The sequence below is a fragment of the Arvicanthis niloticus genome, chromosome 14 (assembly GCF_011762505.2).
Source record: "Arvicanthis niloticus isolate mArvNil1 chromosome 14, mArvNil1.pat.X, whole genome shotgun sequence".
NCBI lineage: Eukaryota > Metazoa > Chordata > Mammalia > Rodentia > Muridae > Arvicanthis > Arvicanthis niloticus.
In genome coordinates, this window is record NC_047671.1 from 21,515,228 (window position 1) to 21,528,656 (window position 13,429).

A 13,429-nucleotide genomic window follows, 5' to 3' on the forward strand; every position below is an offset into this window, starting at 1 on the left:
ACAGATAATTGTCCTTAGTTTTGTGTCTGACACCAATTCCTTCTCGAATGGCAGACTAGGTTAAACTAGGCTAGGATGAGTGTGATTATTGGTGATTACCTCAGAGGAGGTTGAATGTGAAAGGCCCTGAGCCTTGTGCATCACACCTCAGGCCCTGATCTAGGCTTTCCGAATTCGGCAAAGAAAGCTCAAGACCGCTCTCCTCACTCAATGTCAGAGTGGAGAGAGTACCAACACTCAAGAAACACTCAAGAAGTAGCCAGACATGGTGGTAGCAAGTTCAAGGCCAGCTTGGGTTACCCAGGGAGCCTGTTTCAAAATAAATGAATGGAAAAAAAATATATGTAAGAAATTAATTTTGCAAATGTGCAGGGATTAGTGGTCAGGGGAAACTGAGATGAGTCTCAAAGGGCCCAGGAGACCTGCATTCGCAAGCCAAGACTGGAAGCGCTGGGCAGCCAGTGGCGAGGGCGATTCAGATGACCGTTTGTTTTTAAAATCGCCCCAGATTGAATTCAAGTTCTTAAATAGACTATGGGCGAGCCGAACCGGTGACAGCGACTCCGCGGCCAGACGGCGGGCGGCAGAGTCCACGCGCACAGGTCCTGCAGAACCCGCAGCTCCCGCACCAGCCTTGTGGTCGCGCCTCGCCGCCTGTCACTCACTCCAGGGGCGACGCCCCCAGGCCGTGCTCCGCCGCGCGTCACTCACATGGGGGGCTGTGTGTGACGCCCCCAAGCCACGCTCGTCCGCGCGTCATTCACATAGGGGGGTAACGCCCCCAGCCCCTGCTCGGCTGGCCGCGCGTCATTCACATCGGGGGTGACGCCCCCAGTCCCTGCTCGGCCCCGCGGCCCCCAAGACGGGGCGGGGCGAGGCGAGACGGGGCGGGGCGAGCGGACGCCATCGCCGCGCTACCGGCCGGCTGCGTGCTGGTCAGCGCTGAGCGCCGCGGCGTCCCCGCCTAGTCGGCGCGCGGTCGGCCTGGGCGGCGGCAGCCCGGGATGCGGAGGCGGCGGCTCGCAGAGACGATGCTCCGGCGCTGAAGAGACGCGGCACCCGAGCGCCGGCGGCGCAGCGACGTGGGCCGCATGGCGCAGCCCTCAAGCCCCGGCGGCGAGGGGCCGCAGCTCGGCGCAGAAGGGGGCCCGCGCGACGCGCTGAGCCTGGAGGAGATCCTGCGGCTCTACAACCAGCCCATCAACGAGGAGCAGGCGTGGGCCGTGTGCTTCCAGTGCTGCGGCTCCCTGCGCGCCGCCGCCCGCCGCCAGCCCCACCGCCGCGTGCGCTCGGCCGCGCAGATCCGCGTCTGGAGGGACGGCGCCGTCACCCTGGCGCCCGCCGCCGGCGAAGAGGGAGAGCCGCCCCCCGCCTCCGGTGAGGTCGCGGCCCGACGCACCCCCCGGCCCAGTGGGAAGCTGGCGGGCGGCCCCGGGAGGGCGGGCGGGGCTGCGGGACCTGCGCCCCGGGGAGGCTGTGTGCGCGTCCGCCGGCCTCGGCTGTTTACCGGGGGCTGAGTTGGGGGGTGAGGGCTCCGGAGGGGCTCGCGTGAGGTCCTGTCAGGAAGATGACATCTTTGGGGAAAATGAGCTGGCTGGCTCTTCATAGCATTTTGAATTTGTCAGTAGTCCTTGGAAATGCCAGGGAAACCACTGAGCCTCGAGAATTCTGCTCTTTGGGAGAGAAATAGAAGAAATGATGACTCTGGGTACCGAGTGTGAAAATTCGCTGTGGTGAAAAGTACAGGTTTATTATGAGACGTAAACAGGCTGTTTAGATGAAACTGCTTTTAGTTCGTCCACGTACATTCTACATGACTTGTCACCTAAACAGTGACACATAACCAGGAGCTTACTCACATGCTTTATTGATGGGAAGACTGGTAATAGGTTTCCCCTATCCGGTTTTATCTAATTCATTCTTTGAGAAGCAAGTCTATTAAAAACATAGCAAAACAATCCACCTTCGCCTTTAGAAAGTTGATGGATGTGTCAAAATGCTTAAGGTGGAAAATGTAATTAGAACAGTCTGTAAAACGACATTTCATGAAAATCCTTTTCTAAATTGAGGGAAATATTCAGTATTATCAGTCCTACTAGAATATTCTCTCATCTTTAGTTCAAGTAAACATAGTTTTATTAATTGATTTAAAGCCAGCCATTGTGATGTATTAATAACCTCAATGTTGCACTATTTTCAGAATACTGTGTGACGTTTTGATACACGTGTACCTTGAATGATATTTAAAGCTGACTTTTTGATGATTCTTTTAAATCTCTCTCTTTTTTCCTCCTTCAAACACTTTTATTTGATCTGTTGCTTGATTTTAGACTTGGCCTTTGCAGATTACAGTTTCAGTTGTAATTTATTTATAAGATGCCATGAAAAGATATTTTTTTTTTCCCCAAACAACGAGGCTTTGTCTTGGTCCCGAACTGCTTCCAGAGAAAAGAGTGTGTGCAACCTTGCTTCAGAAGAGGCTTTGGTTCTATTGAAAGAACAGGCCTGGTTGTATGGTGTATCAAGAACTGTTGAGGAACTTGATCCCAGAAGTGCTTTGACTGTTTGTCAAAAACTGATAAATAGATTCTTTGGGGGTGATTCTTGTAACTAGCTGTTGTTGGAACGTTGAAATGAATGCATCATTAGTATGAGTGTAATATATTTTGCAGAGAAATAATAAATAGATGATTCCCAGAAACTAATAAATTTTTTTAAACTTATTTTTAAATTTCTATATATTGTTAATTGTGTGCATGGTGTGTGTTGGGGGGGGGGGCACTTGCCACAGGACATGTGCAGCTCAGAGGACAATGTTGTGGTACCAGTTCTCCTACCTTTAAATGGGTTCTGGGGGTCAGGCTTGGGTGCCATGTCTGTGAGGCAAGCCTTTTACTCACTGAGCCATCTCACCAGGCCTTTCCTTTACTTTTATTTTTATATTTTTGGGGGACTAAGTCTCCTGTACTCCAGCTGAAGCTGTTCTTGAACTCCTGGTTCTTCTGCCTTCTCTCCCAAATGCTAGGATCATTGGCATGGACCTCCACGCCCTACATCTTTCTCCTATTCCTACTCACAATCTGTGGTGCCAGACACCAAGAGAACCTAGTCAGAGTAGTTGATACAGTCTGAAACATCTCGGGGCTTTTTGGTTAAAGTATTTAGGGATGAGGGCAGGAGAGAGAATAGAATAAAAACACATTGTATGGAAAAGTTTTTAATAAAAGTGTTTAGAGTTGTTCATTTTTAAATGTTGTTATATTAGCTTATTTCCTCCTGGGATTATAATAGGTCCTTGGCTATAGAAAACACATTATTTTTAAACACTTAATTTTGAATTTTGTTTAAGACAGGGTCTTCTATAGCCTGGGTGTGTCCCAAACATTTCATGAAGCAGAAGCTGGCCTTGAACTCTTTGATCTTGTCTACAACTTCCCAAGTCCAAGTGCTGGGACTGATTGAAGATGTGTGCAATCAAACTTAGCTTTAAATATTGTTTTTAAAGAGTGGTTAGTAATACCTATTATGATTGTCTACATAGACTCTCAAGAAAGAAAAAAGTGATTAGAAGGTAGTTTGATACTTGGTACTGGGTACATTCTGTAAGTTTTTGTTTTGTTTTGTGTGTGGGGGTTTAGAAATAAAACAGGTTTATTGAGTATACTCCCAAGGGGGAATCAGCCTGGGCAATAATAAAATATTGCTTGCTTCCTTTTTGTTTGTTCTTGATACATGGTCTCACTATGTAGCCCTGGATGGCCTTGAAATGACAAAGCTTTGTCTGCCTCTGCTGAAATCAAACTTGTGATTCCCTACTTCAGGACCTCACTTTGTAGTCCAGGCTGGTGGCCTGTAACTCACCGTGGATAGCACAGGCTGGTCTCTGACTTGTGACACTCCTACTCCCCAGGCCCAGCTCAGTTATTTTCCAAGTAGAGTTTTAGGAAAATCCAGTGACTGTAGTAAACTGACTCAAACTGAGGTCTAGGCTTTGCAACATTGTGAAGTGACAATGATTTTGTTTGATTCCTTCGGAGCGGAATGAATAACCTCAAGAAAGTTCCCCAGTCTCCAGTGTCCAACATGCGGTGGAGAATCAGTGTCTCTTCCTTTTTTCTCTTTAAATCTGTGTAGTGTGTGGGGTAATATGTAAAATGACGAGCAGACTCATTCTTCCTCAGTCTGTGGTCCTCTCATGCCACCAGAGTATCTTTTGCCAATTCTAACTATTCACTAAAATTGGGACAAACGTCTAGGGCAGGTGTTTCTTACTTTCAACACAGTTGACATTTTGGGCCAAATAATTCTGTTGTGGGCTGGGGCTGTCATGAGTACCACTTCCCTCTTTGCAGTGTCTCAGGACTCTGTCACTGCTGCCAAGAACCTCTTCTCTCCAGTCCGCTAAGAAAATATTTTATTTATTTATTTATTTATTTATTTATTTATTTATTTATAGATAGGATCTCTTTGTAGCCATGGCTGTCCTGAAACTTACTATGTAGACCAGGCTGGCCTTGAACTCACAAAGATCCTCCTGCCTCTGTCTCCCAAGTGCTGTGATTAAAGGCATGTGTCATCATGCGTGGCAGTAAAAGATCTTTAGATGCTAGGCAATCTTTGAACTGGAGCCTGGAGAGATCAATCAATGCTTTAGAGTACTTGTTCCTGCAGAGGACCTGGATTCCATTCCCAGCACCCACATAGGGACTTATAGCCACCCAAAACTCCAGTTCCAGGGGATCTGATACCCTCTTCTGACCTCCAGGGCCAACACATACACACACACCAGCAAAACATTCATACGCATAAAATATGTAAATTTAAGAAGAAATTAAAGAAAAATCTTAAGACATTGTCAGCTACACCATGCAGAGTAATGCTGGATGAGAACTGTTGTTAGCAGATGGTGGGTAATTGTGGGAGTCAGCCTTAATCCTTAACCTGCCAGCTGCTGTTGAGTTGAATGAAGTGAGCACCATTGGTCTTGCCTGCCAGTATTAACTCTATTGCTCTCACCAGGAGAAAGCACCACACATGCCTTTCTGTTTTAGTTTGGGACTGAGGATGGTAGAGTGGTCCCTGTCCTTCTGATTTGACTTGTGGTGTGACCACCCTCATTATATTATGTTATATTATCAAAACAGAAGAAAGGGCCATGTAAGCAACAACAGAAAACAATCCTATTTCAAGCATTCCAGTAAACTGTTTGTGTATTTGCCTCACTGGAATAGAAACAGTTGCTTTGTATGAGATGGTTAAAAAGACTAAAAATAAAAGGTTTCTTTTTTCCCCCCATTTGCCTATATAGTTGCTATTTATTTATGTCTCTTCCTATGTGTGGAAATAATGTCCAATAAACAGGGTTTTTTTTGTGCTGAGTTGTCCTAAAAATAAAAGAGAGTTGCAACTGGTGAGACTTAAGTATAGCCTAGCTCTTTATGAGGTTAAATGTCTGTTTATCTGAATTGTAACAAAGAAACATTCATAGTGTCATATTAGAGATGAGAAGCCTACATGGCTCCATCAGCCTTTCAGAATTTCAGGACCCATTGGACAGCAGTCATTTATTTCAACTTGGGTTCCAAAATTTTGGTACACCTTTAGTTTTAGTGTATAAGGAACATTTAAAAAATTATGGCCCCATCTTGATTTTAAATAACCTGAAGGGTGGTAGCAAACTAGATGTTCCTGGGAGGAACAATGAAGGCTTGTGTGCATACTAATGAGGGGTCCCTGGAGGGTGGTTTGGGGTATGGGGAACATTCAGGCTTTGTTTGGGCTGTGAAAAGAGGATGTGATCAGGCTTCTCGGCCAGGCTCATGCTAATGGAGGAGAGTGGTCTTGGAACACGGCCTGCTTGGTTCTAAAGAGAAACACTGTTTGTGGAAAAGGTGCACTCAGTGAAAACAGGCTTCAGGGTATTTTAGTCCACACTTGCTGTGTTCCTTGCGTGTTTGTAGCTTGATCACTACCGTGTGTGTGTGTGTGTGTGTGTGTGTGTGTGTGTGTGTGTGTGTGTGTGTGTGTGTGTGTGTGTATGTGTCCGAGTTCAGCGTGGGCGTCAGGGAGACAGAGGTGGGATTACAGGCTACCAAAAGACATCATTGCTTACAAGAGTAAGAATCATCTGCATTGCATGTGTCAGACTAGTTCAATTAACCAACATCTTGACTTTATCTTATATGCAAGCGGTAGTCTGGTTTCCAATGCAGTTTAAACAAATAGTTGTAAGAAGGAAAAAAATGGAAACATAGAGGTGATTTTACCAGGAAGTTAATACTAAAATGTCAAGCCTGTTACCTAGTCTTTTTCCTGGCACCTGGGAAGGCTTAATCACATGTTCAAATGCTCAGTTGCAAAGTGAAACCTAATTGGATAAAGTTGCTGTTACTTTGAACTTCAGTTTACTCCTCAAATACTTACTGTGCTAGATTAACTGGAAGTAGCCACAAAGTCTGGGAGACTTTGGGGAAGGAAGGATACCTTGTAGTTTTCTGTGTTTCTGCCCATGCAAAGGGAAGTAATAATTCATTTTATTCAGAAATTGATAAACTCTGTTAGGAAATGATTAGCTTGGGAGGCAGTGGCAGGCGAATCTGTGAATTGGAGGCCAGGCTGGTACAGGACAGCCAGGGCTATTACAAGGAGAAAACCAATCTTGAAAAAAAAAAAAAACAACAAAAAAATTGAATGAAAGAAAAAAAAATCCCACACATTTACCAATGATTGTATGTTAATAGGCTACTAATATTCTGCACACATGACTCAAGTATGTGAAATCCCAGCATTCAGGAGGCTGAGACAGGGTTGCCAAAGGTTCGAGAACAGCCTGGGCTACATGGTGAGTTTGAGAGAGATGTCGGAAGGACATGCATAGAAAGAATAGAACCCAGAGACAACCAGTCTCTCTGTCTCATCAAGTCAGATGCATTCTCCTCTTATCACAACCTCTGTAAAGTAGGAACAAATCCCATCTACCTTCTGTAGCTGCACTATTAATAAAGCTCTGTGTTTGGGATGGGCGTGGTGCTATACACCTTTAATCCCAGCACTCAGGAAGCAGTGGCAGAAGATTCCAGGCCAGCCAAGGCTACTTAGCGGGAGCCCCAGACAAAATGAACAAACAAGAAAAGAGAAGAGGACACAGGTAGCAAACAGGAAATGCATCTTGTATTTGTGTACCATGCTCCTCGGTCTCTTCTGACCTGTGGGAAGTTTTCACAAGCCTAGCTTTGCCTTGTGTTCTCATGGCTAGACTAGGACTGTAGGCTTGGGGTGGGGAGGGGAAGAGTACCACAGGAGTGAAGGTCTTGTCTCATTACACCGTGTCTGGGCACATGACATCCAGGGTGACATTAATGTTAGCCCTGGTTGGTTAAGACAGTGTTTACCAAGATGTTTTCACCAAAAGTTATCTTTACCTTTTTATATGATTATTTAGAAATTATACAAAATAAATATAATTTTTAAAACGTTGGTGTTATGAATCATACTGAAGACGTGTATGCTGGGCATTCTTCACTCTACTACTAAGCACTTTATTGACTCCAAACCTTCAGTCTTTAATTTTCCTTCAGATTTGCTTACATTTAGTCTGATTGCTGAAATTTGGGTTTGTTTTTGTTTGGTTGGTTTGGTTTTTCAAGACAGGGTTTCTCTGTGTAACAGCTCTGTAGACTAGGCTGACCTTGAACTCAGAGATCCACCTGCCTCAGCCTCTCAAGTGCTGGGATTAAAGGCTACCCCACTATGTCTGGCTGAAATTTGGGTTTTTATAAACTTGTTTGCTAGTTGCCTCACATCTTCTATATTAACTGTCTGATTGATTTTTGATTATTTTTAAAAACTCTTCTAACTTTATATCTTTATTATAATATTCTTTTGTCATTAAGTGGTTGCCTTATTAAAGTTTTAAACAAATTGCTAGTTGTATTGCTTTCTAGAAAATGCAAAGACTATAAAATGCTTCTATTCCATTTGTTTCCTGATTTTTATATATAGATTGCTGATAAATACTTTAATTCATGCGTTAAAATGCCGTAAATAGTATTTTTTCCACATGTCAAGACAGTACTTTTATGTAATCTTATTTTTATCTAGATTGATCCATGTAATGCCATCTTGATCTCTAAGGAGATCTGTAAGATTAAATAAAACCTTTCCCTTCTTTTAAATTATTATTATTATTTTGGTTTTTCGAGACATGGTTTCTCTGTGTAGCCCTGGCTGTCCTAGAACTCACTCTGTAGACCAGGCTGGCCTCAAACTCAGAAATCCGCCTGCCTCTGCCTCCCAAGTGCTGGGATTAAAGGTGTGCGCCACCACTGCCCATAAATTATTTTTAGCATACAAAATAATGGGTTTTATTATGACTTCTTCATAATATTATATATATATATATGATATATATATATCATATATATTCTATATATCATCATACTTTGCTTATACTTAGAATGTATTATTCTTCTGTGCCCCTTCTGTTAGTCCCCTTAAATACTTCCTAAATACTTCCTGTTTTCTACTCTTTTTTTTTTTTTTTTTTTTTTTTTTTTTTGGTTTTTTGAGACAGGGTTTCTCTGTGTAGCCCTGGCTGTCCTGGAACTCACTCTGTAGACCAGGCTGGCCTCGAACTCAGAAATCCGCCTGCCTCTGCTTCCCAAGTGCTGGGATTAAAGGCATCGTGCGCCACCACTGCCCGGCCTGCTCTTTTTATATATACATATATCTATTTGTGTGTGTGTGTGTGTGTGTGTGTGTATGTATGTATGTATGTGTGTGTGTATGTGTGTTAGGGTTTCTATTGCTGCACCAAAACACTATGACCAACAAACAAGTCAGGGAGGAAAGGATTCATTTAGGTTATGCTTCTATGTTGCTGTTCTTCATTGAAGGAAGTCAGGACAGGAACTCAAACAGGGCAGGAGCCTGGAGGCAGGAGCTGCTGCAGAGGCTTCTCCTGGCTCGTGGCTCATGCAGCTTGCTTTCTTTTCGAACCTAGGACTGCCAGCTCATGTGCATCTTTTAGAACCCAGCACCATCCACAGTGGGCTGGACCCTCCCCCATCAGTCACTAAGAAAATGCTTTACAGTCATATCTTATGGTGGCATTTTCTTAGTTGAGGAGCCCTCCTTTCAGACAGTTCTAGTTTGTGTCAAGTTGAAATAAAACCAATCACTACAGAGTGAGTGAGTGAGTTAATGAGGTGGAGGGGAATATGAATTGGCATCTGAATTCTGAATATGAGATTAAACTATCTTCAAAATGGATCTACAGTCTTTCCTAAATACCAGCAAGGGATTGGTTCCAAGGTTCCCCATCTCTTTCCTTCCCAAGCACCAAAACCCAAAAATGCTCAAGTCTCCTATGAAAGACAGTTAAGTATTGCATGTATATGCTCTCTGTATATTCTCCACCTCCCGTATGCTTTAAATCACCTCTAGGTTTAAAGAGATACCTAATATAATGTAAACGTCCTGTAAATAATTATACTCTATTATTTTGGGTATAAGAAGGGGGAAAAAACCTCTCTATATGTTTAACAAGGATACAGGAATTCTTGTAAACACTTCATGTCTGTGATTGCCTGAATTCGCTGGTGTGTACCTTACAGATGCAGAAGGCCAACTGTTTTTCTTTATACATTGCTTTTTTGTTGAGTTGTATACTTTCTGTGGGGATGTGTGTGTGTGTGTATATATATATATATATAAATATATAATATATATATATATATATATTGACCTGAAGCTTTGTTTTTTTTACTATTTTGTATTGCAAACGTCACTGTTGAGTTCACTCAGCTTTTACTTTGAAAACACCTTTATTTTGTATTGTGTTGTTTTTGAGACAGGGTCTCACACCAGGCTGGCCTTGAATTCACTGTGTAGTCAATGATGAACTTGACCTTGAACATCTCTGTTGTTTTTTTAATAATGTTTTAAAAGATTATAGTATAATTGCATCATTTCCTCTTTCCCTTTCCTCCCACCAATCCCTTCCATGCCATCCCCATGCTCTTTCTCAAATTCAGAGCCTCTTTTTCTTTGTTGTTACATGCATGCATGCATGCATACATATACACACACATTGACACATATTCCTAGATGCATAGATACATCCTGCTCCATCTGTTTAATGTTACCTGTATGCATACGATCTCAGGGATGACATCTGGGTTGTTGAATAACCAGTTGGGGACTCCTTTCCGCTGAAGACAGGCCATTTCTCTTGCTCTTAGTACTCCCCGGTTGCCTGTAGTTCTTTATCTAGGGTTGAGGCCCAGAGAGCTTGCCCCTGTTAGCAGTCCATTGGTATCCTTGTTGTGGTCCTTGAACTTGATTTTCTGCTTTCCCTTGAGTGCTTGGATTATGCAGTGCTCGGGATCAAATCCTGGGCTTTTGAGCACACTAGGCAAGTACTCTACCAATTGAGTTACACCATCAGCTTTTGTCCTCTAATTTTAAGGCAAATTTTATTTTATTTTATTTTATTTTATTTTGGTTTTTTTGAGATAGGGTTTCTCTGTGTAGCCCTGGCTGTCCTGGAACTCACTCTGTAGACCAGGCTGGCCTTGAACTCAGAAATCCGCCTGCCTCTGCCTCCCAAGTGCTGGGATTAAAGGCGTGCGACACCACTGCTCGGCTTAAGGCAAATTTTAATTAAAATGTAATCTACCAAAAAGTCTATCACAGGGTAAACTCATTTGTGCACCCAGGACTCGGATGACAGAACAGAACTATTCCAGCATCTGGAAAGGTCTTCCCTGTGCCTCTTGCAGTCAGCATTGTCATGACTTCTGATGTGTGGGTTGTGCCTCTCTCCTTTTCTTATGGAGAGATTCAGGCAAAATATATTTTCTTGTCTGATTTCTCTTTCTGGAATTTGTGAAATCAATTCAGATTGTTATATATAGTTGTAGTTGGTTCGTATTTTAGTATTACATGTGTATGACTCTGCTGTTGACTCATTCTATTCTGCGCTGACATTTGGGATTCAAATACCCAGTGTCGTGAATAATGCTGCTATTGAACATGTCTTTTGGTGAACAGATGTAGTATTTATGTTTAGTAATATACCTAAATGTATGGTTACTCCTTGTGTGTTCAGCATTATAGTAGATACTGTGTTTTAAAGTTTTCCAAAATGATTGTATCTCACAAACTTTTTTTAAGGGTTATATGTCTGTGCATCACATACGGATAGTATCCATGGAGGCCAGAAGAGAGTGTTGGATTCCCTGAAACTGGAGATACATGTCGTTGTGAGCAACCATATGGGCGCTGGGGACCGAACTCAGGTGCTATGAAAGAGCAGCTTAAGAGATAGCTCTTAGCCACTGAGCCATCATCTCTCTAACCTTCTTCACAGACTTAAAATTAAAGCCATTCTGGGACATTTAGGTGACTATAGTTACTAATAATGTATATTTCAAAATAGTAAATGAAATGAAAGCTGGTAAGACAGTGCACACAGTAGGTAAATACACTTACTTGCAGTTTGATCCCTAGAACCCACATAGAGGCAGAGTCAACGAAATTGCCTTCTGAACTCCTACAAGGCTGTGGCACATGGACACTCACCTAAAAAATACTCCCACTATACACATCCATACACTATAATAATTATTCCTTAAAAGGTCTCAGTGGTGGCACATGCCTTTAATCCCAGAATTTTGGAAGTAGAGATAGGTAGATCTCTGTGGGTTGGAGGCCAGCCTGGTCTACTTACTGAGGTTCAGGTTAGTAAGGACTGCATAGTAAGATGCTGTCTCAACTAAAAAGAAAGTGTCTAAGTTCTGAAGAGACCAGGGATGCATGATAAATAAGTGACATGTGATATCCTAGATTGAATCCTGGTACAGAAAAGGACAGTGTGGAAAAACTGAAGAATTCTGTATTTAAAAAAAAAAAAAAAAAAAAAAAAAAAAAAAAAAAAGCATTTCAGAGGCAGAAGCAGGTTGATCTCTTGAATTTGAGGTCATCCTTGTTCCACACAGGGAGTTCCAGCCAGCCAGAGCTACATGGTAAGACCCTGTTTACAAAAACAAACCAACCCAGAAATAATATGTTAAGGTGATAGATCTTCTAGAATGTATTGAAATATCATTTTACAGTTCATAAGTATATATAATCTTATTTATCCACCTAAATTAACACATGCATATTTTTATTAGTGGTATACAGAGGGATTACAATCTTAATAATAGCAACCATAGGGCCCATATTTGGCTTCTGGAAACTTTGAATCTTACATGTTTTCACACTGCTTGTGCTATTTAGGACTATTGTCTCTTCTTCTTGGATTTCTCACTTTCTCTGCTACACCCAGTATGCTTCCTCGATGTGTTGTGTTTCTGAGAGATAATGATGGGTACAGTTGGCAAGTGATGGCAGAGTGTACTCAGCCTAGCATGTGGGCTTAGGTTTTCAGTGGAAACCCAAGCACTCTATCAGAGAATTCCTATTAAGCATTTCATTTGCTCATTTCACCGGATTTATTTGTGTGTCTTGTAAGTGGACTGTGCTAGATGTTGAAGTGCACAGAGGAACAGGGTACAACTGTGCGTAGAAGCTCACAGATGCATACGGTACCACTTGTTACCACAGTGGTAACAGTACAGTTCAGTAATTTCAGAAGGCTGGAGATGTGTAGAAAACTGAACCCAGAGAGTGGTTACCTTTGCCTCATGACAAGCACATTTCACATAGAAGACTGAGTTCTGTAGTCCTGAAGGATGAGCAGCGGGATGAAATGGTATCCACAGAGACAGGGTTAGAAATGTGGGAGACATCTTACAGTGTCCAGAGGACAAGGCTCCATGTGTGTAGACACTGTATGACATTTGTCAGGCCACCTATTTCTCATGCAAGAAGCAAACGCTGCTTACTAATCAGTTATAATTATTTGCTGCTGAATTTATAAGCAACCTCTTTAGTTCTCAGCAGGATGCTTCAGGTGGCCACGACAATTATTTGGACTTGGCATATGAGGTTAAACCCGTCTGTCTGCTTTGCAGTGGGTGTTCACTGCCTGGGGCATAGGATGTGTGTGGGAGTGGTGGGGAGTGAGACTGGCTGGAAAGGCTTGTTTACCGAGAGCCACACTGATCATGTGTGTCTATAGGCTAGATGGGCAGTGGAGATCTTGTAAGGACTGTAAACTAGAAAATGGATAAGCAGATTACTCTTTTTAGAAAGATACACAGGCTTTGTAGAAAGTACCCATCTCTTGGTTTGCCTGTGATCCCAGCACTTGCAAGGCTGAGGCAGAAGGATTATTTGTGAGTTTGAGGCTGACCTCAGCCACCTAGTGAATACCAGCCCAACCTGGACTAATAGCAAGACCCTGTCTGAAAAACAAAAGAAATGAGTAGATTACATCTTTTACAAAATGTAGTTGGACAAAGATACCAGTTGGCATTTCATG

At 42.8% G+C, this 13,429-nt stretch overlaps 1 protein-coding gene across 4 annotated transcripts in view; it reads left to right on the forward strand.

Annotated features, from left to right (window-relative positions):
• Positions 1 to 884: 884 nt before the first annotated feature.
• The window catches only part of Spire1 (spire type actin nucleation factor 1), a 130,600-nt gene continuing 118,055 nt past the window's right edge, over positions 885 to 13,429 (forward strand). Inside the window, exon 1 of one of the 4 annotated variants that reach the window (XM_034518062.2) lies at positions 885 to 1,377. In XM_034518062.2, the coding sequence (XP_034373953.1) occupies positions 1,092 to 1,377 (286 nt within the window). In that variant the 5' untranslated portion in view covers positions 885 to 1,091. The remainder of the gene's footprint in view (positions 1,378 to 13,429) is intronic. The other 3 variants (XM_034518059.2, XM_034518060.2, XM_034518061.2) reach the window with 3 other exon arrangements.